At 48.1% G+C, this 27171-nt stretch overlaps 1 protein-coding gene across 2 annotated transcripts in view; it reads right to left on the bottom strand.

Moving 5' to 3' along the window:
• The window catches only part of Antxr1 (ANTXR cell adhesion molecule 1), a 185763-nt gene that overhangs the window by 67870 nt on the left and 90722 nt on the right, over positions 1-27171 (bottom strand). Inside the window, exon 13 of one of the 2 annotated variants that reach the window (XM_038320077.1) lies at positions 8496-8599. In XM_038320077.1, the coding sequence (XP_038176005.1) occupies positions 8496-8599 (104 nt within the window). The remainder of the gene's footprint in view (positions 1-8495; positions 8600-27171) is intronic. The other variant, XM_038320075.1, reaches the window with a different exon arrangement.

Below are 27171 nucleotides of genomic sequence, written 5' to 3'. Positions count from 1 at the left end.
TATGTGCTATAGGCACAATAGTTCTTTTTTCTATTGTAAAACTGAGAGATCGTACTAGCTTGAAAGAGATGACTTTCAGAGGCCAAGAGAAATTAACAAGTATTTTAGTTTTGTGTGTGTGGTAGTGGTGAGAGACTCGTGGAATGTTCACCATCAGACGTAGAGAAATATGTGACAAATCTTTTTTGTGTCCCTGAGGGGAAAAGTTCGACTGACTGGTAGTGAGTTGGGCAGGAAACACAAAATTTACACACGAATGCACACCTCATCCATTTCGTGTGTGCAATCAAGCAGGGACAGTGGTCCTGAGTGTGTGCTCTTTTCTTTATGGAGAATTGTATACAACACCGTGCGACGGGGGTGTGTCCTGGCTACAGCAACACCATGGGGATAGGGGTGTGTCCTGGCTACAGCAACACCATGGGGATAGGGGTGTGTCCTGGCTACAGCAACACCACGGGATAGGGGTGTGTCCTGGCTACAGCAACACCACGGGATAGGGGTGTGTCCTGGCTACAGCAACACCACGGGATAGGGGTGTGTCCTGGCTATAACCACAAGGTGAGGCAGGGGTGTGTCCTGGCTATATGAACCATGGACCGAATGAAGGAGAAACCTTCAGCGTGTGGCGAAGATCCTTAGACAGAGGTGAAAGGAGTGGGATGCTGGGAGAGCCAGGGGCAAAGAAGCTCAAAGTGACTTCATGGGAGACCTTGAAGGTCATGCCAGGGAGAGGACAGAGGGGCTCTTGATCTCTCTTTTGCTATACATGGGCCACGGGCATGTGAAGGTACAATGGTGGAGCAGGGTTGCTCATGAGAAGCAATATATATGTTAATATATATGTATACACATATGTATATTTTTCTGAGACAGGTTTTCTCTGTGTAACAGCTCTGGCTATCCTAGAACTCGCTTTGTAGACCAGGCTGGCCTTGAACTCACCGAGATCCACCTGCTTTTGCCTTCTAAGTTCAGGCTTTCTCCACCATGCCTGGTGATTTTTTTGAGTGGGGAGAGTAATCAGGCAATCTAACAGCAGGTTTTCCATCTCAGACAGTGCTGGGGAAATACCAAGACAGTGAGCCCCAGCCATCATGTCCTTCCTCCTGGCTAGCCTCTGCTCTAAGGGGCACCACTATGTCACCTTCGTGCTCACAGCCACACTGTGTGTGCTCACTCTTTATATACTAGATCAAAGATATGCATTTTCTGTAGTAATTTTTATCATACTTTGTGGTACCTAGGGCCAACAAGATGGCCCAGGGGATAAAGGTACTTTGGACAAGCCTGGTGAATTTGATCTCCAGGACATACATAGTGGAAAGAGAATTGACTTTTGCAAGTTGTTTGCTAACTTACACACATGCTTAAAAATATAATAAAAGTTAAAGTGTTAAAGACACTGAAAAGGACGAAAATTTTATTGAGTTTAGCGTTGTTTCCATAAAACTATATTTCATTTTTAAGATTTATATGTATGTATGCATACCTGCTTGTTTGTATGTACATTACATGTGTGCAGTACCTGAGGAGACCAGAAGAGGGTGTCGGATTCTTTTGAATTGGCACTAGAAATGCAGCCTTAAGGACTCTGATACTAGAGAGGGGAGGGATGTTTGCCTTTTACACTCTAGCCTTTTGTTCTCATCCCTAAGTCTTAAGATAAGCATTCCCATCTAAATCAGGAAGCCACAGGCAGGTGGGAACTCCATATGAGAGACTAAGACAGACAGATCAACCATCCTTCCCACAAACCGACTGGCTGAGTTTAACACAAACCTCAGGTCTGATTGTGAAGTGATTGCATCTGGCCCAGCACAGCCTCAATCTATAGCTTTTGCAACCCACAAGCTGAGCAAAGGCTTGGGCAAGGCATTTGGAAGGAAGTACAATACCTCTTCAAAGAGAAGAGATCTTTTTAGAGATAAGACCTTCTGAGTTTCTTTCTCCATTTGGAACTCCAACCTGAAACTGTTTTGTGCCTCTTACCTGCCTGAGGCTGGGGTTGTTTAAGAGGCCACATTTATTGATATCTAAAGTGACAGTCACAGTCGGAATGCTAACAGGAGTGGATAAGGCCCAAGGGACTGACGTCTGGGCACAGTGGCCACAGTGTGATGCCAGGGTCACTGCGGAACTCTTGGGAAGTGGCACAGTAACATAAACCCATGAGCTCAGAAGCCATGGCTTGGAGGAGGAACACCTCTGACCTCTGTCTGGGCTATGAGCCAGCTGTTTCCAGTTGTTAGCAGGGTCAGTGGAGTCTGAGCAAAGCCACATAGGTTAGTGTGTTGATGATGTGGTATTTTTGAGCTAGGAGACCCTGAGGCAGACTCCAGGGAGGGAGGGCAGAGGCCCCCTCACAGTCCCGGATTCTGCATTTTGAGTTGTTTCAGCCTCCTCTGGGATTGTATGCCTTCATCATTTCTGGTGGAATACCAGTGTCCTTGGTGTGAGCATGCAAAGACATTGGGGATTGTGGACAAAAAGGGTCAAAGAAGATCCAGGGTCAGTTTATTTGGGGATTCACCACACACACCATTCCAATAAAGCCCTGAGGGAGCCTGCCATGAAGACATTCTTCAGCCTAGTTCAATGGCATCTTTCAAGCTATTGCCTAAACTCCTTCTGATTTGAGGTGTGCCGTTTTAACGTGGAGTGCCATTACTACCCAGTGAATGCAGTTTGGGAGAGCTGTCCCTCAGCACCATAGTTTCGATAATGCAGCTTGATCTCAGAGCCCCAAACCAGGGAATCTCCAGAGGGACTCAGAGGAGGCAGACTGTAAGGAGACCAATGGGAAACAGCACAGTTCTCAGTTCCTGCTTATTTAATGGGGATCTGAAGTTAAAGAACTTCCCCATTCCTTCAACTGAAAGTGGAAGTCGAAACTTTGGCAGTGTGTCTCCAGTGACGGCTGGCCTCTTTCCCCTGTACCTGTAGGCACAGGAGAAGGGTGGGTGGGTGGATTTCAAGATAAGCCATGAGGTGGTCTCAGGTGGAGGAGGGAAGCTGGCAGGAGAAGGTGGAGTTGCAGAGGGGAGGGCAGGGATGCAGAGGGGGAGGGCAGAGATGCAGAGGGGAGGATGGGGATGAAGAGGTGAACAGGAATGCAGAAGGGTAGGGTGGGGTGCAGAGGGGGGGGCAGGGATTCAGAGGGGAGGATGGGTATGTGGGGGAGAGGAGGGATGCAGAGGGGAGGGAAGGGATACAGAGGGGAGGACGGGGATGTGGAGGAGGAGAGGAGGGATGCATGGGGAGGGCGGGAATGCATAGTGAATACTAATTTCCTAAATAGTGGAGTGAGAAGATCCAGATGGATGGTGTAGGCTGGAGAGCAATCAAGGAACACACACATTCGTCTGAGCCCACAATGCTGGATGAGCCGTTGTCTGCTTGTGCTGGGTTTAAATCACACAAACACTAGCAAGCTCCTTGGTGATGCTGGGAGTGGGTGTCTGAACCTACAATTTAGTGCTATGACAGGGATGGAGCCAGCATCTGAAGACTTTATTCTTGTTTCAGTTTAAGGTATATCGAGTTCTAATTGGTTACCAGAAATGTCCAACAGGCTAATGTGTTAAAGAGTCCCTGAGATTCAAGAAAATGAATCAAATGTGACTGGTGTAGGAGGTTCTTCTGTCTATGTGTTGCTTTCATTGGTTGAATAAAGAAAACTGCCTTGGCCTTTTGATAGGGCAGCACTTAGGTAGGCGGAATAGACAGAACTGAATGCTGGGAAGAGGGGCAGACATAGAGCTGCCTTGGAGCTGCCAGGTCAGACATGCTGAATCTTTCCTGGTAAGCCACGACCTCATGGTGACATACAGATTATTAGAAATGGGTTGAATCAAGATGTGAGAGTTAGCCAATAAGAGGCTAGAACTAATGGGCCCGGCAGTGTTTAAATGAATACAGTTTCTGTGTGATTATTTTGGGTGTAAGCTAGCCAGGCGGGATGAAACAAAGGGGCCCCGTGCTCCTATAACATGTGACCTTTACAAAACTACTAGAAAACTGCTCACAAGGTCCCTTAGATACAGATTTTCTACAGAGCGCATGATGAATGGGCACGCTCAACCCTGTTCTAACAACCCAAATACAGTCCTTGTTCTTACCTGGGCTCAAATGTAAGGGTTTGTCTGGACCTAAGGGGCAGCTGGTGTGACTAGTGGGACTGAGAAGAGCTGCAATTGTAGACTGTTTGTCTTTGAATGCGGGAAGAACCACAAAACATAAGATTCTCTATTTCCCTATTTTTATGAGTGCGGCTCAGTGATTTACATGCTTGCATCATTGTGTAAATCATTTTAGATCTTTTAAACTCTCTCTCTCTCTCTCTCTCTCTCTCTCTCTCTCTCTCTCTCTCTCTCTGTCTGTCTGTGTGTGTGTGTGTGAAGGTCAGAGGACAACTTGTGGGGTCAGTTATCTCCTTCTGCCATGTGAGTCCTGGGGATGGAGCCCATGGAGCTAGGCTTGGTAGTAAGTACCTTTACCATGACACCAGCCCCTGAGTTTAGCTTGCAGTATATGGAAAGATCTCTCTGCTTAGATTCCTGCTATACCATTGACCCATCGGTCAATAGTTACTGTCAGTCTGGGTAGACTTAGAGTCCCCTGGGAGACACACTGCTGGGTGTGTTTCTTTCCGACGGAGTTTAACTGAGGAGGGAAGAGATACATGGATGGGGGCTATGCCATCCCAGGGGCCGGGGCCTCAGGCTGAACAAAGCAGAGAAGCCAAGTTGAGCATTCATCTCTCTCTGCTTCCTGACAGGGAACACCATGTGACAGCTGCCCATGTCAGGGAGTCATGACCCATGGTGACTGAGTCCTCAGACCACGAGCCAAGATCATCCAGATAGACCTTGTATTCCATAAGCTGCTTCCTTTCGGGTGTTTTGTTACAGTATCGGGGAAGTTACTAACACACTCCCCATAAAATGAACATCATATCTAGGATAAAGAAACTGATGTATCTTTTGTTATATGACATTTGGTAAACATAAAAACAGCCTATAACATATGAGTAGGTTATGATAACACAAACGCTCAAGAAGTCACCACCCAATACAGTTTGCACTGTGGGTGAGCTCTTTCCCCAAAGATGAGTTAGCTTTTTTTTTTTTTTTTTTTTTTTTTTTTTTTTTTTTTTTTTAGCTCAGTTTGGAAAATAGACAACTTAGGTACTGGTCACTGTTCTCCAGTTTGGAATCACTCTCTGCGGCTGCCTTTCTCTTTGCCCTGGTTGGGTTCAGTGGGAGAAATGGATGTGAGTAAACCCTGGAAGGACTAACAATGCGGCCTGAGATGAGAAAACGGGGATATTGCTGCAGAAATTGAGGCGTAGCATGAAATGCGTGCATACTATGGGATGACCATCAGTGGTGTATGTTCTGAAGACAGAGAAACTGATGACAGCAGAGAAAGAAAATCTAAGAACCAGAAAATCCCAGCAAGAGGTAAGAGGATGACCACAGTGGGCGTGGTAGGGAGGAATACAGGGGCAGGCAATGACTCAGTCTGTAAAGCACGAACAAGACTTGAGTTCAATCCCCAGAGCCTATACTTTAAAAAAAAGATGAGATGTGTACTTATGATCCCAGTGCTGGGGAGGCAGGGACAGGACGACCTCACTGGCCAGCCAACCTACCCTAATTGCTGATTCTGGGCCATGCAGGGACCCTGTCCCCAAGGAGAGAGATGATGTAACTGACGATACTCAAGGTTGACTTTGGCTTCCACGTGCTCATGTACACACATGCACATGTACCTGCATACTCATGTGCATGTACCTACACAGACATGCAAACACGGTAGTTAGAAAATATAGCCAGGTATTCTTAGGATAGGGTGTTCCTGGAGACGGCCCTCCAGCCCCTTGGATACTCCAGGAACTTTGAGGTTTAGTTAGGTAATGTGCTGTGCTCTGGAGACCCCCAGGCTTAGTTTCCAACAGTTGCAGCTAACAGGCAAAGACAAATAAAAAGAAAACCATAATGGTATTATCCGTTCCATGGGGAAGCTGTGCTACCTCCGTACCTGGGAGCAGAAGGTGAGAGCTGAGGTTGGAGGAGGGCTGGGTTAGGAAAGGCCTACGCAGGTCACCTTGTGGGAGGGACTGAAGAGCCGCGAGAACTTGGGGTGGGCTGGTTATGGTGATGATCTGGGGGCTTTTTGGAGTCAGCTGTATTAGTTACTCTTCTTCTTATTGTGACCAAATACCTGACAAGAGGTAATGTGTGTGTGAGTATGTGCGAGAGTGTGTATGTGTGTGTGTGTATGTTAGTTTGTATGTGTGTGTATGAGTGTGTGAGAGTGTGTATGTATGTGTTAGTGTGTATGTGAGTGTATGAGTGTGTGAGAGAGTGTGTATGTGTATGTTAATTTGTATGTGAGTGTATGAGTGTGTGAGAGAGTGTGTATGTGTGTATGTGTATGAATGTGTGTGTTAATATGTATGTGAGTGTATGAGTGTGTGCGAGAGTGTGTATGTGTGTCAGTGTGTATGTGAGTGTATGAGTGTGTGAGAGAGTGTGTATGTGTGTGTATGTGTGTATGTGTATGAATGTGTGTGTTAATGTGTATGTGAGTGTATGAGTGTGTGCGAGAGTGTGTACGTGTGAGTGAGTGAGTGTGTGTGTGTGTTTATTTTGGCTCACAATTTAAGAAGGAACACAGTCCATGATAGTGAGGAAGTTATGGCAGCAGAACGTGCGGCACTGGTCACATTGTGCAGAGAGTGGAGAGGGGAATGGGCCAGGTTAACAAACCTCAAACCTCATTCCCAGTGATCCACTTCCTCCAGGGGGGCTCCACCTCCTAACGAGTCCATGACTTTTCAAAACCAGTGCCACCAGCTAGAGACCAAATGTACAGACACACAAGCCGATGGGGGACATGAGAGGCTGGTGCAGGCTTCAGTTTGGTCAGTTGGAGGTATTGGCACAGACGCAGGGGACAAGCAGGTCCAAGGATGATGTGATGACTTTGGATGTTCTGAGAGAGGGGCCTGCAAATGTGACACCCTGTGGTTCCTTGTAATGGAGCGTGGCTGGGTTGTTTACAGCCACACCAGGGATAGGTGACCACATGAAGTAGTCAGTCATTGAATCTGGTGACACTGTCTGGGGATAAGATGAGGAGAGGAGGGTTGGAGAGAACCTGGAGAAAAAGACACAGGATATAGGCGAAAGTGAGCAGAGATATTGGAGGCATGTGCAGACACGGGGAACACGGTGCCTACTCAGCAAGGGACACGTGGGAGCTGGGAGGGGTGCTGGGGCAGTAAATTCACCATCACTGGCTAGCCAGGATGGAGGTCATGTATGTATTGTTTGTGTTTTCAGAAAGAAAATTTAAGGGCCTGATGTCTGGTCCCACTTTGTGTCCCTGCCTTGGGTAAGTAGAGACTAAAAGGTTAAGACTGGTTTGTCTAGGGTGGAGGCCTTGCAGGTTATTGGACACTGTGAATCTGATCCCGGAGAGAAACTTCCTGTGCCCACACTCTGTAAGCCTCTACGGTTCCAGCTGTTTCCTTACCATGGATACGCAACTCAGTTATGGGGTCCAAGTGACATTTCCCACACTTGGAGGAAGGGTAGGAAGAATGACAGAGGGAGGTTTGAGGACCATGGCTCACAAAGACACTGTCTGTTAGTTAGAGGACTGTGGGGTGCAGTCTCTCAGGGTGGAGGAACTTTCCAGAAATCTCTGAATGGGTCCCTGTGGGGAGGCCCTCTTTCTTGCACACCACACTCCCATTCCGGAAACACATGACTTCATCCAGCCCCAGTCAGGATCCCTAAAGTGAGTGGTCAGCACAGAGTTTGGAGGGCACTTGAAACACTGGGGTGCACGTCAAGAGTCAGCAAAAAGGGACAGGGCAGTCAACAGCATCACAAACAGAATGCGTTGTCTGTCTGTCTCCAGGATCTTTCCTCATCCAGGAACCCTCAGCCTTTCAAAGGAGACCACATGAGGACGACGCTGGCTGCCTTCCCAGGCAATGGGGACTTAAACCAGGTAAATTCGTTTAAAATTATTTTGAAAATTGCAAAACAATCCTGCCTTGGATGACACTGCTTCCTGTCATGAAAAGTTTATTTTGGGAAACATTTCCCACCGATATAAACCCAGCATCGTACGAAGTATCAATAGATCCCAACTCCAGCAACATGCTTTTGGATAATGAACACACCCAGCATCGGCTGCATGCTTTTCCAATGCCAAATGCATATGCTTTAATCTTTGCCTTCTACATGTCTGTACCCAATGACTTTGCCATTGGAGGTCCTGCCCCCAGCCCATCTTGACGACTCACACTACTCCTCGGTACCAAGCCTGGTTTATGCTGATTTTGTCAGAAAACAAAACAAAACAAAACAAGCAAAATTTATCTCCTACTGTTGCAGTTGCTGGTCTCCCCCTGACCCCCACTGATGGACCTGGGGTCTTCTGGTTACCCTTGCCTGTTATGGCCTGAAGTTGGCTCACTTACCACTGTGCAGCAGAGAGGCCAGAACCACCAGAGCAGTGCCAGGGCCAGCAGCAGGAAGAGGATCAGCAGGGCAATTGCCAGGATGGAGCCGTCTGACTGTGGGCGAAGAGAGGGTGGTCAGTGACAGGTGGGGCGCTTGGGGTCTCTCCTTCCGTCCCCTCCCCACATAACGATGGCAAATTTGAGGCCTAGATAAGTTCACAGTGCAATGCAGATCTGAGTCAGACTATACCCATCATTCAGAGTCAAGTGTCCATAAAGCCTCTCTTTGGCTGATTTTCAAGAGAAATAGATTTGATGTTTCAAGGAGCCTCTGATCTTTATTTTGGGATCATTCTGAATGATCCATCTTACAGGTGCAGAGGTAGCTTAAGACTGCGCTTTGTCTCTGGGTACAGTCAGATTTCAGTCCCCAAGGCCTGGGGTTCTGGCCACCGCCTGGGCTGATTCAGAACAACCCTACTTAGGATTCAGCCCCACACCCTACCCAGGAGTGCGTGCAACAGCCTCCTCGGGTGTGGGTGGAAAGTCTAGAACCACTGATGAGAGGCCACATCGGAAAGGGGACAGGGCCACTTCTGCCAGCTGGCAGGGGAGGTTAGTGTGGCTGAGAGACTGGCAGTCAGCTCATGTGGCTGTATGTGGTGGGGGAGCCAGGCAGCCGAGGTCAGTATTAACCGCTTCTACACGTTCCCAGATCATCCTGCAGAAGGGCACGGTTGCAGGGCCTGAGGAGTAGCAAACATAAGTTCCCCTTGTCATCAGCTGTCACGTTCTGAGACTGCTGATTCAGGAAGCACCCAGGATTATGAGTCTAGGTCCTTCCCTGCCAGTTATACAAGGCAGCAGCTTCCTGGGGGAATGGGGCACCGCTGTGCACATCAAAAGCTGCTGAGTGAAACTGGTAGCCCCATCTTTGACCTAAGAAAACCATCAGGCATATTTACTTAAGTTATAATAATACAAGTAAAAAACAGTGGCTGTGCAAATTCTTAATGTACAGTTTATCAAGCCATCAGCTACTATGCTGGAACGTGCTACCAAATAACATTTAAACAAGGGAGACAATTCCTGGCATAAAGAGATCTCTGTGCACTCAAGTCAAGAGCGAGGGACAGGAAGATTGTCTCTGCCATTTACTAACAATTTCACCAGTAGCTTTTTATTTGTTTTGAGACAGGGTCTCGTGTGGCTCAGGCTGACCTTGAACTCCTGATCCTTTTGCCTCCATCTCCCTAACGCTGAAGTGCTAAGATTATTCCGTCAGTGATCTGGGCGATCCGTAGAAGGGCTCAGGAGGATGGAGGCTTGCCACTCAGCCGAATCACCACCATGGTCTTTAGGGAGACCATTTACAGCGCTCCCAGGCTCTGAAGGCTCTCCCCCCCCCCCCACAGCTACCCAGGAGGGCGGCTGGGTGGCCTGTCTAGGACCCCACAAGCTAAATGGCAGAGCCAGGAAATGAGTCACTCCCACTCTGAGAGGTCGGTAGGACTCTGGAAGAGGTTTAAAGGCAACTCTCATTCTCTGGAACTCTCTGGAATGTCTTTGACCAAAAAGCCAGGGAACGAAACACCCTTGGCTCCAGCCAAGAAGCCAAGGTTTGGGAATGTGGGATTGCCCTCAAGGGAGCCAGGCCTCAGGCTCAGGTGCAAGGCTGGGCAGCCAGAGTGTGGGGTGGGGGAAAGCAGGGTCCAACAGCAGACAAGGCCACGGAAGGAAGGCCCATTGGACCCACGCACGAAGTCTGGAACGAAGCGTATCGTTAGTGGTGTTGATGAGAAGTCACGTGTTAGTTACGGGCAAGTCTTGTGGCCTGTCTGTCTCTGTATTCTAGGTGACAGAGAGAAGTGAGAAAGCCACAGCCTCTGTAGCAACTGATGACAGCAGGGGCATGGGACGGGAGCGGAGAGGAGAGGGCCAGGCCTTCCCATACAAGTGATCACTTCAAACTCTGAGCTGGAACTTTCCTCTGTTTCCCCATAGCAACCAACACAGTGAACATTTCAGATCGTAAACCTGTCTGCACTTGGAATAATAAGTGGTTTGGTCACCAAGAGGCTTATAAAACTTCAGCCTCCATAAAGAGTGCAGACTTCAGCTATTCACATTGTACACGTCACCCCCTCCCTTATTGTTTCTGCCTCAGATAAACTTAAGCAGAGCCTGAGATGCTGCACAGCACGCTTCTACACTCCATGGAAGACAGGGGCAGTTTCCATGGGCAGCAAGGGCAGAGGACTGCCCCGTGGCGGGTGAAGAAGCTTCTAAGTCACCCAGAGTGGACACTGGCAGCTGGTTCTGCAGCAGCCCCTTAGGAGTCGTATTCCACCTAACTGTAGTGGAGGAGGAAGAGGGGGTTTAGCAAGGCACCCTCTCCACATGCCAAGGCCCAGGGTGGGGTGTTTAAACATTTTCTTGTGCCTTGGAGAAAGCTGCTGCCGAGGTTCCAAGTGTTTCTGGAAGTCATCGGTGCCACGTTCATAAATGTCACTATCAAATAAGAAAGAATGCCCTTTGTTTGCTAGAAACAGACCTGGAGCTAACAGCTCATCAGGAACATACACAGCGAGTGTGTATTGTGTCTATACTCTGTGCTTAGTGGGCAGAGCTAAGGGGCGCGGATCAAAGTAACTAGACAGCCTCAACGCGCTCAGTCTGTGGAGTGATCTAAGCCACAGTGCAGGGGGTCATGGCTACTCAACGCCTGCATTCCTGCCATGGTCTGTGGAGCGATCTAAACCACAGTGCAGGGGGAAACGCCTGCATACCTGGTGCCGAACTAAACACACTCTCTCTCTTTGCACATTCTGATGGAATGGTGACGATAATGGCGATAAGAATAATTACGAACATAACTAATATTTATTAGGCACTTATGTGCAGGAAGTAGCTTTATTCTTTCTGTGTGCTAGGCTAGCACATTTCATTCTTATCAATAATTTGATGAACTCTAAACTTCATTTTTTTATACTCCCCCCCCATACTTAAATATACCGAGGCAAGGAGATCCAGAGAACCTTTGAAGGCTTACAGAAAGGCCCCAATGCTTGTTTGTTTTGTTTTGTTTTTACACAGAGTTGGAGTCTCAGAGTCTCTCCGTAACTCAGACTGACCTAAACTTCCTCTTTGTGCCTCAGCCGAAAGAGCACTAGAGAAGCTAGAATTCAAGGGTGGGCAACCTGGTTCCCAGGTGTAAGCAGCTGGCTCTTGGCATTAGCAAGCTGCCTTGTTCTGAGGAACAGTGCCTGGGAACCGGCACTTCACATAGGAAGTGACTCTTGGGTGGGTAGCCACCCCACAGGGGCAAGGAGAAAGGAGAGATGGGCACTCCTGCTCAGAGGCAAGCATGAAGTTTGTTCCATGAAGGTTTGAGTGGGGATCCATGGAGTGGGAACTCAGCGTGTGTGGAGTCAGGTGGAAGACAACTGGACTGGCTATAAGAGGCCACTCAGGGCAAATGGAGGACTGTGGCGTCTATCCACACCCAAGGGAAATTCTGGGTAGCCTTACCTTGGGGATTCTGTGATCTCATGGTCAAGTTTGTTTCCTGGGAAACCAACATTGTTTATACTATAGAGTCACAGAGCATGAGAAGTTCAGAGATCAGAGACCAAAGGGCAGGCTATAGCTCCCAGTCCATCAGGTTCTTATGGGTGAATTTGGAGAGGGTCACTCCCAAGGTGCTTGCCTTTTAATGAAAGTGTTCAGTGATCATCTTACTGACTGTGGCTGGACAGCACCTTGTGCTTCCTAGAATCTCAGTGTGGGACTCTGCTGTGGAATAATCTCAATTAGACAGAAAGGGGGAAATGCTGTGGAGTAATCCTCTTGTACACTGTAAAGATTTGCCACTTGAATTGGTTTACTAAAATGCTGATCAGCCAGTAGCCAGGCAGGAAATATAGGTGGGGCAGCCAAACTAATGTTTATGGAAAGGAAAAGGGTGGAATTAGGAGTTGCCAGCAGACACAGAGGGAGCAGGAAATGAATGTACCATTCTAATAGAGATACTGCCATATGGCAGAGTGTCAATAAGGAATATGGGTTACCTTAAAATGTAAGAGCTAGTTGGTAATAAACCTGAGCTTTTGGTCAAGCATTTATAACTTGTAAGCCTCTGTGTGGTAAGTTGGAAAGTGGTTGCTGGATATTTTGGAATAGGTGCTCAGGACAAGAAACTTGCATTTATAGGGCTCACTTCTTGAGGCTCAGAACTAGCTCAGTTGCTCTAACCTAGTCATTCCTTCTTCATCTTCATCAAATTCCTAGAGGAAGATCTTTACATCTCCATTCCTCCCCACATGCCAAGGTACAGGCTCTGTCTGGTGCCAAGAGTTATCTGGAATGTTCTACAATATATACCAGATTATGCCCAGCCACGATAGAAGGTACTCTGTCTTGTGCTCTGTACCTTGCTCTAGGGCACACTGCCCTGCCTCCTTGAAGTCTGACCTCTGACCTCCAATAGCCCTCAGTGTTCCCAGCTCACTCTTGGCCCATTCTGTTTTAAATGACACCTGCTCTGGAAGACTTCTTCCTGGGTGAGCATCCAGAAGGCTCAAGTTACCACTGCACACAACCTGATTCTGGATCGGTGTGTGCTGGGCCTCTGCCCTGCCTGTCCATCAGGCCTATGTGGACACAGCCTGGGGTCTAGTGGAGCCATCTGGGCCAGTAACTGCCCTCAGGAAACTCTGTCTCCAAGGCCCTGTCTTGACTGGCTGTGTGAAGTCAGGCTATGCCCTGCTGTAAATTATTACATATTGCATATAACTGTACTTATTAAAGAACACCCTAGAAGACTCTATTTTACACATATCTGCTGACTCCATTTGAGGGAGGAGGAGGAACGCACCTCCTCCTTCTGTGTGTACCAGAAACTGCACCATCAGTCAGGAACCACCGTCTGGCACAGACTGATGCATGATATCTTCGCAGGCAGGGATGAAATCACCCAAGAAGTTCACTGTGTCTGAATTGCAACTGTATGGGCACACAGATGTATTAAAATCAAATCATGTAAACCAGGCTCATGAAGTTATTAGGTACATCAGACCAAGGAAAAGGTGTAACTCCTTCATCTGGACCCCATAAAGTAATGAACACAGAATACTTGGACGGTACGGCTCCGCACCAACCTGTCATCTAATACCTGTTGAGTGCATCATGGACCAACAAGCAAAGACCTTGCTAGAGCTTCAGCTTGTCTGGGTACCCTATTGTCCATGCGACTGCCTGCCCATCCACATGCTCACCCATCTGGTCCTGGACCTCAACCCACCATTTCCAGCTCTGGACGCTTCTTGTTCCAGCTTTCCTCACAGCTGCAACCTTGTGGCTTTCACGCCCTGATGCCAGCAGCAGCCTCATCCCGGCTGGCACTGATCCAGTTCTCTAACAAACTCTCTCACTCCTGGACCTCCTGAACTCTGTCGTTATTGTGTAAGCCACATATATGCATGTAGATATGTGGATTGTGTGCCGTGTGATAAGAGTTAATATTAGTCATTAAAATTGGCATACAAGAACCTGTATTTATCTCACCCAGGCCACCAGGGTCGACGGATTATAAAACAAATGGCTGTCATCGAAACAGCCAAACCGTGTGAATTATTGTTATTCAATAAATGCTGACCCCGTGGGAAGACACAGAGCTGTTTGCCTGTTTCTGGCACAGTGTGCTCAGGACACCAGGTGGAAGCAAGCAGGTGGTCCAGTCCACAGCGTGTGGGGTTATTACCGTCCAGCTGGGGAGTGCTGGGCTTTTCCAGTGAGCAACTTCAAGCCTGTCCCCACCCTACACTCAGAGCTGCTACAGAAGGGAACATGTAGACAGGCGGGGCGACATGAAATCCGAAGGTGAGGGGTGCTCAACTCTGCTCCCTTCTCACTGGAGCACAGTGGTTGGCTGGGATGGTATTCTCTGAATGTCAGCTTCATCTGGCTTCCCTAGGCTCTCAAAATGAGGGCAGCCGCTCTCTTTAAGACAAGGAGGGCATTGCACTCAAAGGTAAAGATTTGCAAACACACAAAGCGAAAGCTTGTCTTGGTGGGTGGAGTCTAGGGATTTCGGATTTCTTACCCACAGTATGGCATGGGGGAGGGGTGTGGGATCATGTCTGGGCTTGTTTGCTGTAGGAGACAGAGGCCTCTGGATGACACAAAACTTAGGACCATTGCCCTTTTCTGTTTTGTTTTGGGGGTTGCCATAGTGAAGGGACAAGAAATTAGCAGGAGCCTGGGTTTGTTCGATGTAAAGAAATGTGAAACCCGAGTCTTCAGGCCAGGCTGTGCTGGGAATCTGCCTAATGCCCATGGTCTGGGGCGCAGCTGAGAAAGCCTCTTCCTGCAGGGCCTAGAGACAGTGACGGTTAAGACTGTTCCTTCCCCACTCCCGACATTTCTTCCCGTGTTGGGGCAGAGCGTGTGTGATCCAGGTCTGTTGCTTCCTCCCTCCTCACTCAGCAAATAGGGCAAGAGCTCAGGGCACGCCTGCATCTGCCCTGCCTTGTCTCTTGGGCCTGTGTGGCTCCAGGGTCGGTTGCCCTGGCTGCCCTACTCCAGCAGGCTTTCTGAGGCCCGTGCTTCCACAGTCTGAGGAGGGGCTCTCTAGAGTAAGAGAAGAAAAGTCATCCTAGGACCTTAGAAAGCAAGGGGCCCCAAATTCTAACTAAACATTTCTGGGTAACTCAACCCCCACTAAGTGTCTTCTCTGGCCAGTGCCCTGTCCAGTGTGGGTTGATGAACCTGTTCAACACAGTTCCAGCCCATTTTTGGCCACATTCAGCCAGGCTTTACCCCATGGCCCTGAAGACAGCATTGAGCTCCTTCTATGTCAGTTCCCTCACAGTTGAGGCAGGAAGAAGGCACACTTTATTGTCCCGACTATGTGGCCCCAGTCTCATTCACCCTAGCATCAGGGTGACGGCAGCAATGGTGCTTTGAGAAGCACATGCCGCAGGAGAGATGGGACAAGAGCCCGAGATGGTGGGTGGTGGTTTGCTGCGGGTTCGCGGTCTCCGCTAAGTTGGACAGTGTCGAAGCTCCGAATTATTGAAGCCACTTGTGTTTTCAGAGGGCTGGGCTGTCTGAACACACAGCATTTAAAAACTGAGTGTCTGCTGGGACCCCTGAGTGTTAGGCTGGTTGAACGATATCCACAGGACGCCTGGGGACAGGCTGATGACATGGGACTCTAATGTTCTCCACGTCTCTTCCTTCCCATAACCTCCTTTTCTTTGCTACTAAGCTGGTTGTGTCTGAAACACACTGAGAGCCCTGAAGGGAAAGAGACCATCCAGCCAAGGGCAGCTCTGGCCACCCACTTGTGACGTCACAGCAATCTGTTTTTTTCTAAATGGAGCTGTTGCTAGTGAGAGGAGCATGCTCAGTCAGGGACTATCAGCTGTTAGCTTGTCCCTGCTTTAGTGGGGACACAGAGTCAGCCCAGGGCCGCAGGGCAGAAGGGCACAGGAGGGCTGCACCCTGCTCTCCTCTCCCTCAGGCCAGGGCCACGCTCTGACAGTCACATTCCAGGGCTCTGAGGAATGCAGAGCCTTTCTAGCTGGCTGCACAGAGCCCTGCTTCCTGCCCAGACAGAGCCAGCGGAGCATGGGCAAGTTTTATTTTGAAAGATGAAATTTAAGTCATTTTACTGCTGCTGAGACGTTCTGCATGGGCAAGGCTGGAGCTTGCGTCTTCTCCCGGTATTTCTGGCTCAGCTGCCAAACCTGTCCCCTCACCTCGCTGAAACTCTAGCCCTCTGCACCTGTGCTGGGCAGCCCCACCCTGCCCCGCCCCTTCTTCCACCTCTGACCATTCCCTCCCAGCTTCTTCACAGGCTTCAGCTGGCATGGAAAAGCCAAAATGCCCCGTGGAGCCATCCTTCCCCACCATTAGAAAACTCCTTAATTTCCTTAACTATTAGCTCAGTCAGTCCTGCGTCTTCATTTGGTGGTCTCAGGTTTGCGTGAAGTCTGGTTATCTTGCTGTGTGGCTCCTGGACCCATCCTTGGTCTGTTGCTTTCTTCCTAGCCCTCTCCAGAATGGGCTCACTTTACTTCCTGACTCAAACTCTCATCTCCATACAGACACACAAGTCTTTATCTTGAGCCTAGACTGGTCCTGTTTTCCTTCCCACTGACATCTTAAGCACAGTGGTCCAGGCTGAGCCTGCATTTCTCCCTCACACCTGCTTGCTCTCCAATTCTGCCAACCCTGGCTGGAACCCTGAAGTTAGGAGAATTTCCTTTTCCTATCCTTCTCTCTCCCCTACTGCCATACTCTTTGTCAGTGTACCCTGCCCTCTGACCCACACCCTAATTCAACCTGCCTCAGCCCCGTCCACTTCCAGGTGAGGTTTAGAATCTCCAAGTGTAACCCCAGGTTTTCGGGGTCCCACTCTCTACACAACACCATGACACCTAACCTGCTCATCTTTAGACATCTGTTATGCTTACAAATGTTCCTAACACTGGAGAAGATGGTGAGAATGGCACACCCCTTTCTTCAGAAAAGGACAGCCACATGTACAAACAAGCTCACAAGTTTTTGTTAAAGCCTCAGGGAACCCGTCAACTCCTTGAGACCCACCCTGAACATTCTGCAGGCATGGTTCCGGCTGCTCCTCCCCAGCCCTTTCTCATTTCTCCACAGTCTCCCAGCTCCCTCCTGACTCGGTGCTCAGTGGCACCTGGGACAGTGTCTGCTTCACGTTTCCCCCAGTTTCTTCCCGAAATGCCCTTTCTACCCTCCATTGCTTGGGCAACTGATTTTCGGTGCTAGCTGAAGCATGTGTCTTTCATACCCAACACCGATGAAGCACCTACTATATGCCTTCTCAAAGCACATCACAGACACAAAGATGTAGCTGGGCAGGGAAGACAGAGCAGTGGGTGTCTAGGTGCCTGTGCTTTCCTTAGCTCTATCTGAGCATTTCCCATGTCTCACAGGGGCTCTCTTCATGCTCTCCCCTACCCCACCGCATTCACTGGCTTTAAGCGCCCAGAGCATACATCTGATTTTGTCGCTTTTTTACTTTTAAGCAAAGTACAGTGTTTTAAATGGAAGGATTCGTCAAAGGGAATGATTCAAGGTGGCCACCTCACTATTGGCTAGCTAGGAAGAAATGAGAACATGGCAGGTTGATGTCTGTCACAACCTCTCCGGAACGTACCCCTGCCTCAGACCTTTGCTGGGACAGCTGTACCAGCCTCACTGCAGAGAGCTTGGCTGTGAACTCTGAAAGGCGATGCATCCTACCATCCCCTCAAGTGAATACGGGGATGTGGCAGGCCATCCAGCCCCTCTGTCTTCTCTGCAAACGTAAAGCCGAGACGACCATTCCTTCCCAGGCCTGACTGATTACCCGAGACAAGTCTGCAAGAGCCCATGGCTGTCCTTCAGTCCGCTTGGCTTGCTTTCCCGTTCTCTCCTCGCTTCCACGCTCCGCACCCGGGTTTGGCTCAGGGGCATGAGCCTGATTCTTGTGAACGACCTCATGCTAACTTGACTGGCCTACAGTGTGTGTGTGTGTGTGTGTTGTGGGGGTGTCCCCGATTGCATATTTGAAAAACCAAAATCCCTAGCTTGCCACCCTAGCGTCCATGAAAACACAACGCAAGGGGATTTTCTACTGGTAAACCTAAGCCCCGCCAAGGCTGACCAAACACTAGTGAGGGCAACATAACTAAACACACAGATTCATTCTTGCCACCCGAGAGGCAATGATGGCAACGAGACTGACAGCACTGGAGACGGTACAGTCGTCACCGGGAAATGTGGGCAGTGCGGGAAAACACCTGGGTGCGAGCCCCCTCAGCCTAGTACAGAAAACCCCTGGTGCGAGCCCCCTCAGCCTTTGTGGAATTCCTTTTAAAACAGGTCGGGGAAGCAGGGGCCTGTTCCTGTGGGAAATGTAAGAGAACGCCCACATCTGAACGAACTGAATGGCCTGCAAGCTACAGGCTTTGGGAGCCGAGACTCCCTCTAGGATACAGCTACCGGAGTCTCTGAAACCCACGAGCAGATCTCTCCTCATGTAATTTCCACCATCTGCTTCCCCAGATGACAGAGTTTGTGAGAATCAAATGACAATGGCATCTCTATTGTCCTTCCTGAGGACATTCGAATGCTACATCTTTAAATTCCAGCAGTTTCTAAGCAAGCACAGGAACTAGTCAGAATAGTGACAATATTCTGGAGGAAGTCTGGCTTTCTAAGTACTCAGAAACCATGCAGATGTGTAAACTATAGTTTGGTCTATCTATCTATCTATCTATCTATCTATCTATCTATCTATCTATCTATCATCTATCTATCTATCTATCTATCTATCTATCTATCTATCTATCTATCTATCTATCTATTCCTGTCCTGAAATGAATGAATTCTGGCCCTGCTAGGAAGACAGGGCAATGTCCAAGGGCCGTCTCAGAGAGAAACACAGGTTGCAGGCAGTCTGGCTAGGGGATGAGATAACACAGAGCCAGAGCTCACAGAGTGAGGATATGACATTAGCTGAGGGCAGGGCACCATCTGTGGCACGTTCACACAGCCCTTGCCTGGCCTTGAGGGCACAGTGACACTGGGTGGGGGGGAGGAGAGGGGACATTCCAGAGGTAAGACTGAACCATTATCAAAGGTCCAAGTGGGGTGGGGGAAGTGCAGAATGCAGGAGCTCACCACACATGGTATCTGGGGGAAACCGGACACACTCTAAAAACTTGACGGCCACCATGTCTTCCTCTTAAAGACACACGGGTATATATTTAGGTTGGGCTTGGACCTTCTATGAGGGTCTTAAGAACTTCAAGTGTTGCGGTTGCCTTTTCTAAGTCTGAGAATTTGGGAGATACAGGTAAGATGGCCACTTCTTTCATGCCTCCTGGACGGGACAGCGGAGCCACTTTCCTGGTGCTGGGCTGTGTCTAAAAGATCCTAGGAAATATTCTGGTTGTCACTTATTCAAGTGCTTTTTAATCTTGGAAGAAAGGACCAAAACATTAAGCTCACTGCTCTGGGCAATGAGTAAATGAACATCTGCTTCAGCAGCCACGGGGAAGGCAAAGGAATGCTGGCTGGGGTCCTGCTGCTGTGGCACTGGGGGGAGGGAGAAACAAACTCGACTTCTGGGGTCCTTGGTGGCCTAGTGCATGTGGTGAGACAGTTGGTTGTTCCCCGAAAGGTGTCTGTTTACCCCTGCGAGACCTGGCTCATTGCTGATAGCTAAAGAATAGCTGGCTGTTCTGTAGGGGAGAAAGGGGATAATTTGCTTGCTCTGGAAGAATAGGATAATATGATTTATGCCAGTTCCAAATAAGATCTGCTTTACAATTAAAAAAATTACACGTGTGTGTGTGTGTGTGGTGTGTATGTGTAGTATGTGTGTGGTGTGTGTAATGTGGCATGTGTGTGTGTATGTGGTGTGTATGGTGTGGTCTGTGTATGTGTAGTATGTGTGTGATGTGTACAATGTGGTATGTGGTGTGTGTGTGGTGTGTGTATGTGTAGTATGTGTGTTATGTGTATAATGTGGCATGTGTGTGGTGTGTGTGTATGTGTGGTGTGCATGTATGTCTATATATGTCTATATGTGTGGAGGTGGAAGGCAACTTTGAGAAGCTGGTTCTTTCCTTCTACTGCAATGGCTCTGGGGATGGAAATCTGGCCATCAGACTCGGTGGCCAGCACCTTTACCCACTGAGCCATATCACTAGCTTTTGAATAAGAGAGAAAATGACCTCAGAGGCCAGGACAATGTGCAATTTGCTACACTGTTACCGTAAATTGTTGCATGCTGTCATGGCCTCGCCTAATGACTTTGTGTTTAAATATCAGTCAGTTAGCTCAGTGTTGGGGGAAGGAGATCTCAGGCTCCCTCCACTTCTGATTCCATTTCACACACGGATATCTCTCCCTTTCCCCCTTTCCTTCTCTTTCTTTTGATGTTTCGTCCCATGGAATTAGCTCTCTTTCATAGCTGATCAGTGATTACCCCAAGTCTTAGCCCTCTGGCTTAGCACGGGCCACCAGGAGCCAGTGGAAATGGACACACTGGCCTTTCTCCAAGGCCTGTGTACTTGCGGTGCACACTTCTCCCCCAGGCTCTGACTCAGAGGCTGGCCTTAATAAACGCACAATTCACACACACTTGGTTATCTGATATTGGGATACTTAAAAGCTTATTATGTCAAAGTAGGAAAGGGAGGGACCAAGAAACAAGAGAGCAGGAAAAGTGCAGCCAAAACAGCACAAAAGCTGAGGCTGAGCTGGAGAGCCCAGGCCTAGCATGCAGGGGGCCCTGACTTCTGACCCTCCAGCCCTAAGGCAAGCAAATCCTAACAAGACAGTGGCCAGAAACTGCTTTAGGGTTCCACCGCTTCACCACTCCAGGGGCTCAGAGCAATTGGACAATTTTAGCTGGGGGTAAAAAGAGATGAAATATAAACTACAATATTTCATAACATTCCCTGTGAGAAAGGAAACCGAGAAGGGCAGGGGTGCTCCCAGCATGCATTGCTCTCTCAGTCCGCTGTGTGAGTGACCTCACCCCAGCCCAGCCGGTGACAGCTCTAGGTTTGGCTGGTCTTCCCAGGGAACCTCTTCAGCAAGAACACAGCCCTGAGGATCCATGCCTGTTTCCTGTCACATCTGCCATATTCAACTAAAAGCTACCTTGCTCTCCACACCATTCTTGTCTCATAATTTTTGAGTGGCTTGTTTGAAAGACTTATTTTGTTATTTACTTATGTGCACACACGTGTCTGCATGTGTGTGTACACATGTGCTTTGGGTGCCCATGGAGGACAGAAAAGGGCATCAGATTTCCCGGAACTGGAGTTCTAAGCAGTTATGGGCTGACTGACATGGGAGATAGGAAATGAACTCTGGTCCTCTGAAAGAGCATCTTACTAGCTCCTGCCCTTTAAATACATAATTTTAAAAGTTTTTTTTTTTACTATTTTGTTCTTTGATCTCTCAAGTCCAATGCGGATATGACCTATCACTATTTTTTGTTTCTTATACAAACACTTAGGAATATGAATTTCCCTCTGATAGCTGCTTTGGCTATACCAGAGGTTTTGGTATGTGGTGCCTCTGCAATCAATCAGTTCCAAGTGATCCTTAACTCACATTGGCTCATAGATTACTCAGCTGTGAGTTTTGAAGCATGCAAGATTTTAATAATTGGTTGGTAGCTTTGTTAACTATTGATATTTAATTTTTTCATTCCAGAACATGGCTGTGTTCTGTATGACACAAGTCCTTAGGTAGGTGGTGGAGAGGAAGTGACTGATCAGATGTTTTTAAGTATATTCCATTTTTTTAACTTTTGCTTTTACAATACAGATGAATGGAAAGTATTCTGCCAGATTCCAATAACCCTCTCTGGGATGCCTCCTGTTTTATGGTCCACTAAAGAAAACATTTGCCCATTAATTCATGGTGCTTTATTGATTAGCAGAATCATCTTAATTTCAGAGATGTTAAAATGTGGAGGAAACAGTGTGTGTGACTTCTAACCAAAGCGACACCTTGCTAACTATTATACCTCTCATCTTATACAGCCCTAAAATTCTAACCCCTATTTAGGACTTTGCGCTGGATCCATAATCTGTCCAGCAGCTATTTTTTTTTACTGTATCATTCAAATCATTTATACTTTATTAACTTTGTGATGTCCCCTATCAATTCCTGAGATGCACATAGCTCTCCTCGGAACAGAGAAGGCGGGTCTACAAACTTTTCTGTCACCCTCTCAGATTTGCTATCTATGTGGTGGGGGTGTGTCACTCCATGTAGACCAGAATCATGGGAACTTCCGGGTGAACCGCTACTACGCACATCACGCTGTGGTCCTCATGACAGCAATATGTCACTATTGTCTTCTCTCCTTTTTCTTCTTGCTATACAGTTCAGTCTCCCTTCATTAGACAGCCACACTCCTTTGCTTTTTCTTTTTATTATTATTTTTTAATATAACTTTCCTCATATGTTTCGTGGAATGTGTTCTTATTGTAAACAGCAGATAGCTGGGGGGTTTGGCCATACAAGCCATCATTCCGTGTTTCCTTATGGCTGACCCACCACATCCATTTTGTTTATAGACTCCTAAATTTAACTTGTACTTTTACCATTTACTATATGGGTATCTCAGAGTTTTCCAAAGCATAGTTGCAGAAAAAACATTTTTTTCTCTTATCAACTCTCAAAACAAGGAAATTTCAAACTCAGGGTGCACATTCCTTACCGTACTTAGAGATAAAATATTTAAGATTCAATCATTCAAATATCCAAGAAAAATAAACCAGCGTGAGTCCTCCTAAACATCTTAAATATATTTTTATGCATCTGAGGGCTATCAAAACAGAGGTGCTGGCAAATTCCTTCTGTTTCATTTGTAAGCAGTATCTGAGATCTGAGCTTTGCACTCGTATTCCTATGGCTCTCTTCCCTCTCCTGACGATCGTGCACCAGACCACAGGTATATTATTAAAGTGACTTAAAAAACAGGACATCGCTTAACCAAACAAAGCTTTGGGTGGCTCTCTGAGTAAACAGAAGCGCTGCCTTGCAAACAAGAACGCGTGCTTGGAGCACTGTGGCTGAAACCTCATTCGTCCTAGGTGCAGCCTGGCTGACCTGCATCTCACAGGGGACCCCCTCCAACACCAACACTAAGGTCTCTCAAATTGATTTCCTAAATGTAAAAGCCAGGTTCATCGGTTACACTCTGGAAGGCTGTGTTTACCCTTCTCATTTCATGTGCGCTTAGATCCACAATCGCCGACGCTCAGTTGTGGAAGGAATCTGTTGGTTTTGCCAGCCCAGTCACCATCTGATGCCAAATGACCTTTTCAGAACTCTGCCAAGCTGACAATTACTTGTGCTTGGACAGAACCATGGCAGAGAACTCAGTTGTGCCTGAGACAGACAGCTGCACACCTGCTTTAGAATGGCCTTTTCTCTCTGTGCCAGATGTGTCCCCAGATCAGTGAGCTCCAGCTCCATAGTCTGCATAACACAGTAGATTCTGTAATGTTTCTCTCACATCCAGCTTCTTCGGGCTCACTCTAAAGAACCCTCCTGTCACTGAACATTAAGCTCAAATAGAGAGTTTACTTTTGCCAGGTTCCAGGGGCCCATCACCCCCTTAGTTTTAGGAAGCAAACTTCGTTACGGTGTCAGGATGTCTTCAGAAAGCGCGTCACTAGGCCAGTCGCGCAGAGATCACAGCCCAAGGGCGAGAGCACCTTATCCCGAGTCCAGCATGGCACGGCCAGGATCAGGATGGAAGCAGATTCATCTGGCCCAAGGCTGCACTCAGTTTTATTGTTCTCCTCAAGCAAATCTTTCCCGTTTTCCCAGCCCACACATGTTAGAGGACACACCACTTATAACAATCTAAAGCGTGTAGCTGGCCATCCCTTTTCAAGGCTGAGCATGAAGTGCGAGGATCCAACCATTTGTGCCTCAGGGCTGCAGACCCGACACCCTTGGCGCTAAACTCCTTCAACTAAATAATGGAAAGTAAAAAAGGACTTATTCTTTCTTTGACTGACCGAGTGCATAAACATTAACACCCCTGGCTGCAGTTTGCACATCTGCAGTGTGCAAAGGTAGGGGCAAGCTTCTGCAGCAATGCCTTGGACTTGCTTTCTATGGCTTCGCTTTGCCTAACCCCCACATTTCGTCACCGTCTCTCTCAAGGCCCCTTTCTACCCATCCCCCAGGGCAGCCTCTTCCAGGGGATGGGAAGGTCAAGGAGGGGGTGGGCATGGGAGAGAGCTGGGTGCAAGGTGGGATGTTGCTGGTCTGTAAAAGCCTGTGAGGGAGGTCGGAGCTTGGGTCTCACTCCTTCAGAGGTATCAATTTGGGGGAATCTCTTCTCTTATTGGGGTGAAAGACACTTACAGGCAAGCTGCATACGTGTTATGATCCTAGCATTTTTTAAGGAGCCGTTGGCTTTGCTTTGCAGGAAGGACACTGAGTGACTGGCTGGAAAGTAAACCCCAGATGTGGCATGTCTGTGCTAATTCATTATTCGTCTAAAGATGCATAGACACAGAAGCATCTCGTCTTTAGAACTAATGAGGGGATTTTGCAGGCCCTATGTCCTGCTGCACCTCATACTGTACAATGTTTACCTTTGGGCTGTCTTCCCAGCAGAGCATTTGTGTCATGGCTTCTGGAGGTCAGGGGCTGGCTGCTGTTCCCAGACTCTCTGACCCTCTGTCCGCACACGCTGGCCCTACTATGATATCTCTGGTTTCATTTGCCACTGTGGCCCTGTCCCTGGACTTGGTTCCTTCACTAGGAGGATGACCCATCACAGACTTTGATGGATGCTTTGGAGGATGGACTGTTTACTTGACCTTGGAAAACAGAAGGGAAAATATCTGCTCTCATTTGTACTCCTAAGAGCGCACAGTCATTTTTTATTATGTGGCAAGATGAACTTGCCACTCGGCCCAGGCTACTGGACTCACTCCCTACCCGGCTGGTGAAACTGAAGGAACTTTGGCAGTGGTGGCTATGCCAGGCATCTGTTTACCTAGAGAGCTGACCATAAAACCAAGCTGAATCTGTGGGTTTCCAAGTTCTTTTAAAGCTATTGGTAACAGATCTAAATCGACATAGAAAATGGGCCTGCGTGGTTGTACTGGATGGAGCTGAACTCTTCAGATAGTACTGGGTGGTGGACCCTGTCATTTCTGTACTTACACCTGCAGCCACAGTGGCCTCTGTCCTGTCTGTAGTCACACCTGCAACCACGATGGCCTCTGTCCTTTCTGTAGTCACACCTGCAGCCACAGTGGCCTCTGTCCTGTCTGTAGTCACACCTGCAGCCACGGTGGCCTCTGTCCTGTGTGTAGTCACACCTGCAGCCACGGTGGCCTCTGTCCTGTGTGTAGTCACACCTGCAGCCACGATGGCCTCTGTCCTGTCTGTAGTCACACCTGCAGCCACGATGGCCTCTGTCCTGTGTGTAGTCACACCTGCAGCCACAGTGGCCTCTATCCTGTCTGTAGTCACACCTGCAGCCACGATGGCCTCTGTCCTGTCTGTAGTCACACCTGCAGCCTTGCTTGGTGGCTTCTGTCTGGCATACCCCTTTCTGAGCAGCCTCAGCAAGGCAGATTGTCAACGCGGGCAAATACCTATATCTGTCTCAGACAGAGGACTCTAAAAGGGACATACAGAATGGATTCTGAATGGAAGGCTGTGGGACTCTTTCGTGAATGGACTAGGCTTGAGTCAAGAGAAGAACCCCTGTTTCTTCAATGGATTTTAGTGGCTTTTCTCTTTTTTTTAAACTTTAGATGACAAAGTAAGAATTAGGTAGCTATGAAGGTAAGAGTCTTTTCTGTTTAAGATTTAGTTGGCTGGCTTGTTAAAAATGTAGACTCCTGGGCTAATTCTGATTGTCAGAGTTTTCTAACCATTGTACTATGGCCACTCTGAGCCAGACAATTCTTTATAGTGGAGGAGGCATTGAAGATTGCCCTCTCAGTCTCTGTTCTACACACACACATACACGCATGCACACACACACACACACATGCACACACACATATTAATAGAAAAATACCACCTATTGGGACGAAGAATAGTCTGGATTCAGGATATAATGACTAAAATGGAGGTGATGGTGCCAGCATAATTTCTCTGTTCATTATGGTACTTGCCACCAAGCATGGCCCCCCTAAGTGATCTCAGGACTGACATGACGGAAGGAGAGAACCGTCTCTGAAAAGTCATCATCCTGTGGTCTACATTTGCCCTCCCCCCAGTATTAATAAGTACCTGTAAAAAAGTTAATGAAGAAAACCATTGGAGGACAAGCTGGAAGCGGAAGCACATCCACAGAAAGGGAACGGTACCCTAAAGGTGAAGTGTGGCATAGAGACTGTGGTGCCACCACAGGTAGGGACACAGATGTCATCTGCATGGCAGGGATTTCAGAGTTAACGGAAGAACATCTGCCCTAGTAAACACTGCTTCTCTGCCTCCAGAGGCTTGACTGCTGCCCCAAGGCTACTACTTACTTTATTCCTGCACTGGGGAAACATTTTTTTATACCAAAGCAGCAGAGGAAGACTGCAGCCCAGCCCTATCTGACTTATCAGTAAACCGGATTTATGGGTTTCCTGCCTCTAGTTATCCTGTAAACAACATTTTCAAAGGTTTTCCTCCCTGATCCTAAAACCCAGGCTTATTATACCCTAAGAGGGAGTGTGCCTCTTAATCAGGTGGAGAAAAAGCTGCCATGGGTCATGCACAGAAGATCCTGTAAGGGGGTAGGGAGATGAGCCGATAAACAACAGAGCCACCGTTCTTCAATAGACAATCCAGGCTTCCAGCTCCTAGAACACGTTACCATTATCCCAATTACAGCCATGCACTGTGGGGTCTAAGAACAGCTAGATGACCTGACACGATCACTCTCCAGTGTGGTTGTGTTGGGATTTCATTTGTTTTGTTTTGTTTTGTTTTAAACGTGTTCTCACATAGCTTGGAATGGCCTGAGAACTCACTATGTAGCTGAGGATGACCTTGAACTCCTGACACTCCTGCCTCAGTCTCACCTGAGCTGGGATGACAGTGTGCATTCCCACGGCTGACTCGGAACAGGGGCTTCTGACTTAATAGCTTGAATGAAG

The sequence above is a fragment of the Arvicola amphibius genome, chromosome 2 (genome assembly GCF_903992535.2).
Source record: "Arvicola amphibius chromosome 2, mArvAmp1.2, whole genome shotgun sequence".
Classification (NCBI taxonomy): Eukaryota; Metazoa; Chordata; class Mammalia; order Rodentia; family Cricetidae; genus Arvicola; species Arvicola amphibius.
Note: the sequence above shows the minus strand (reverse complement) of the source record. Positions and strands in the feature narration are given on the sequence as shown.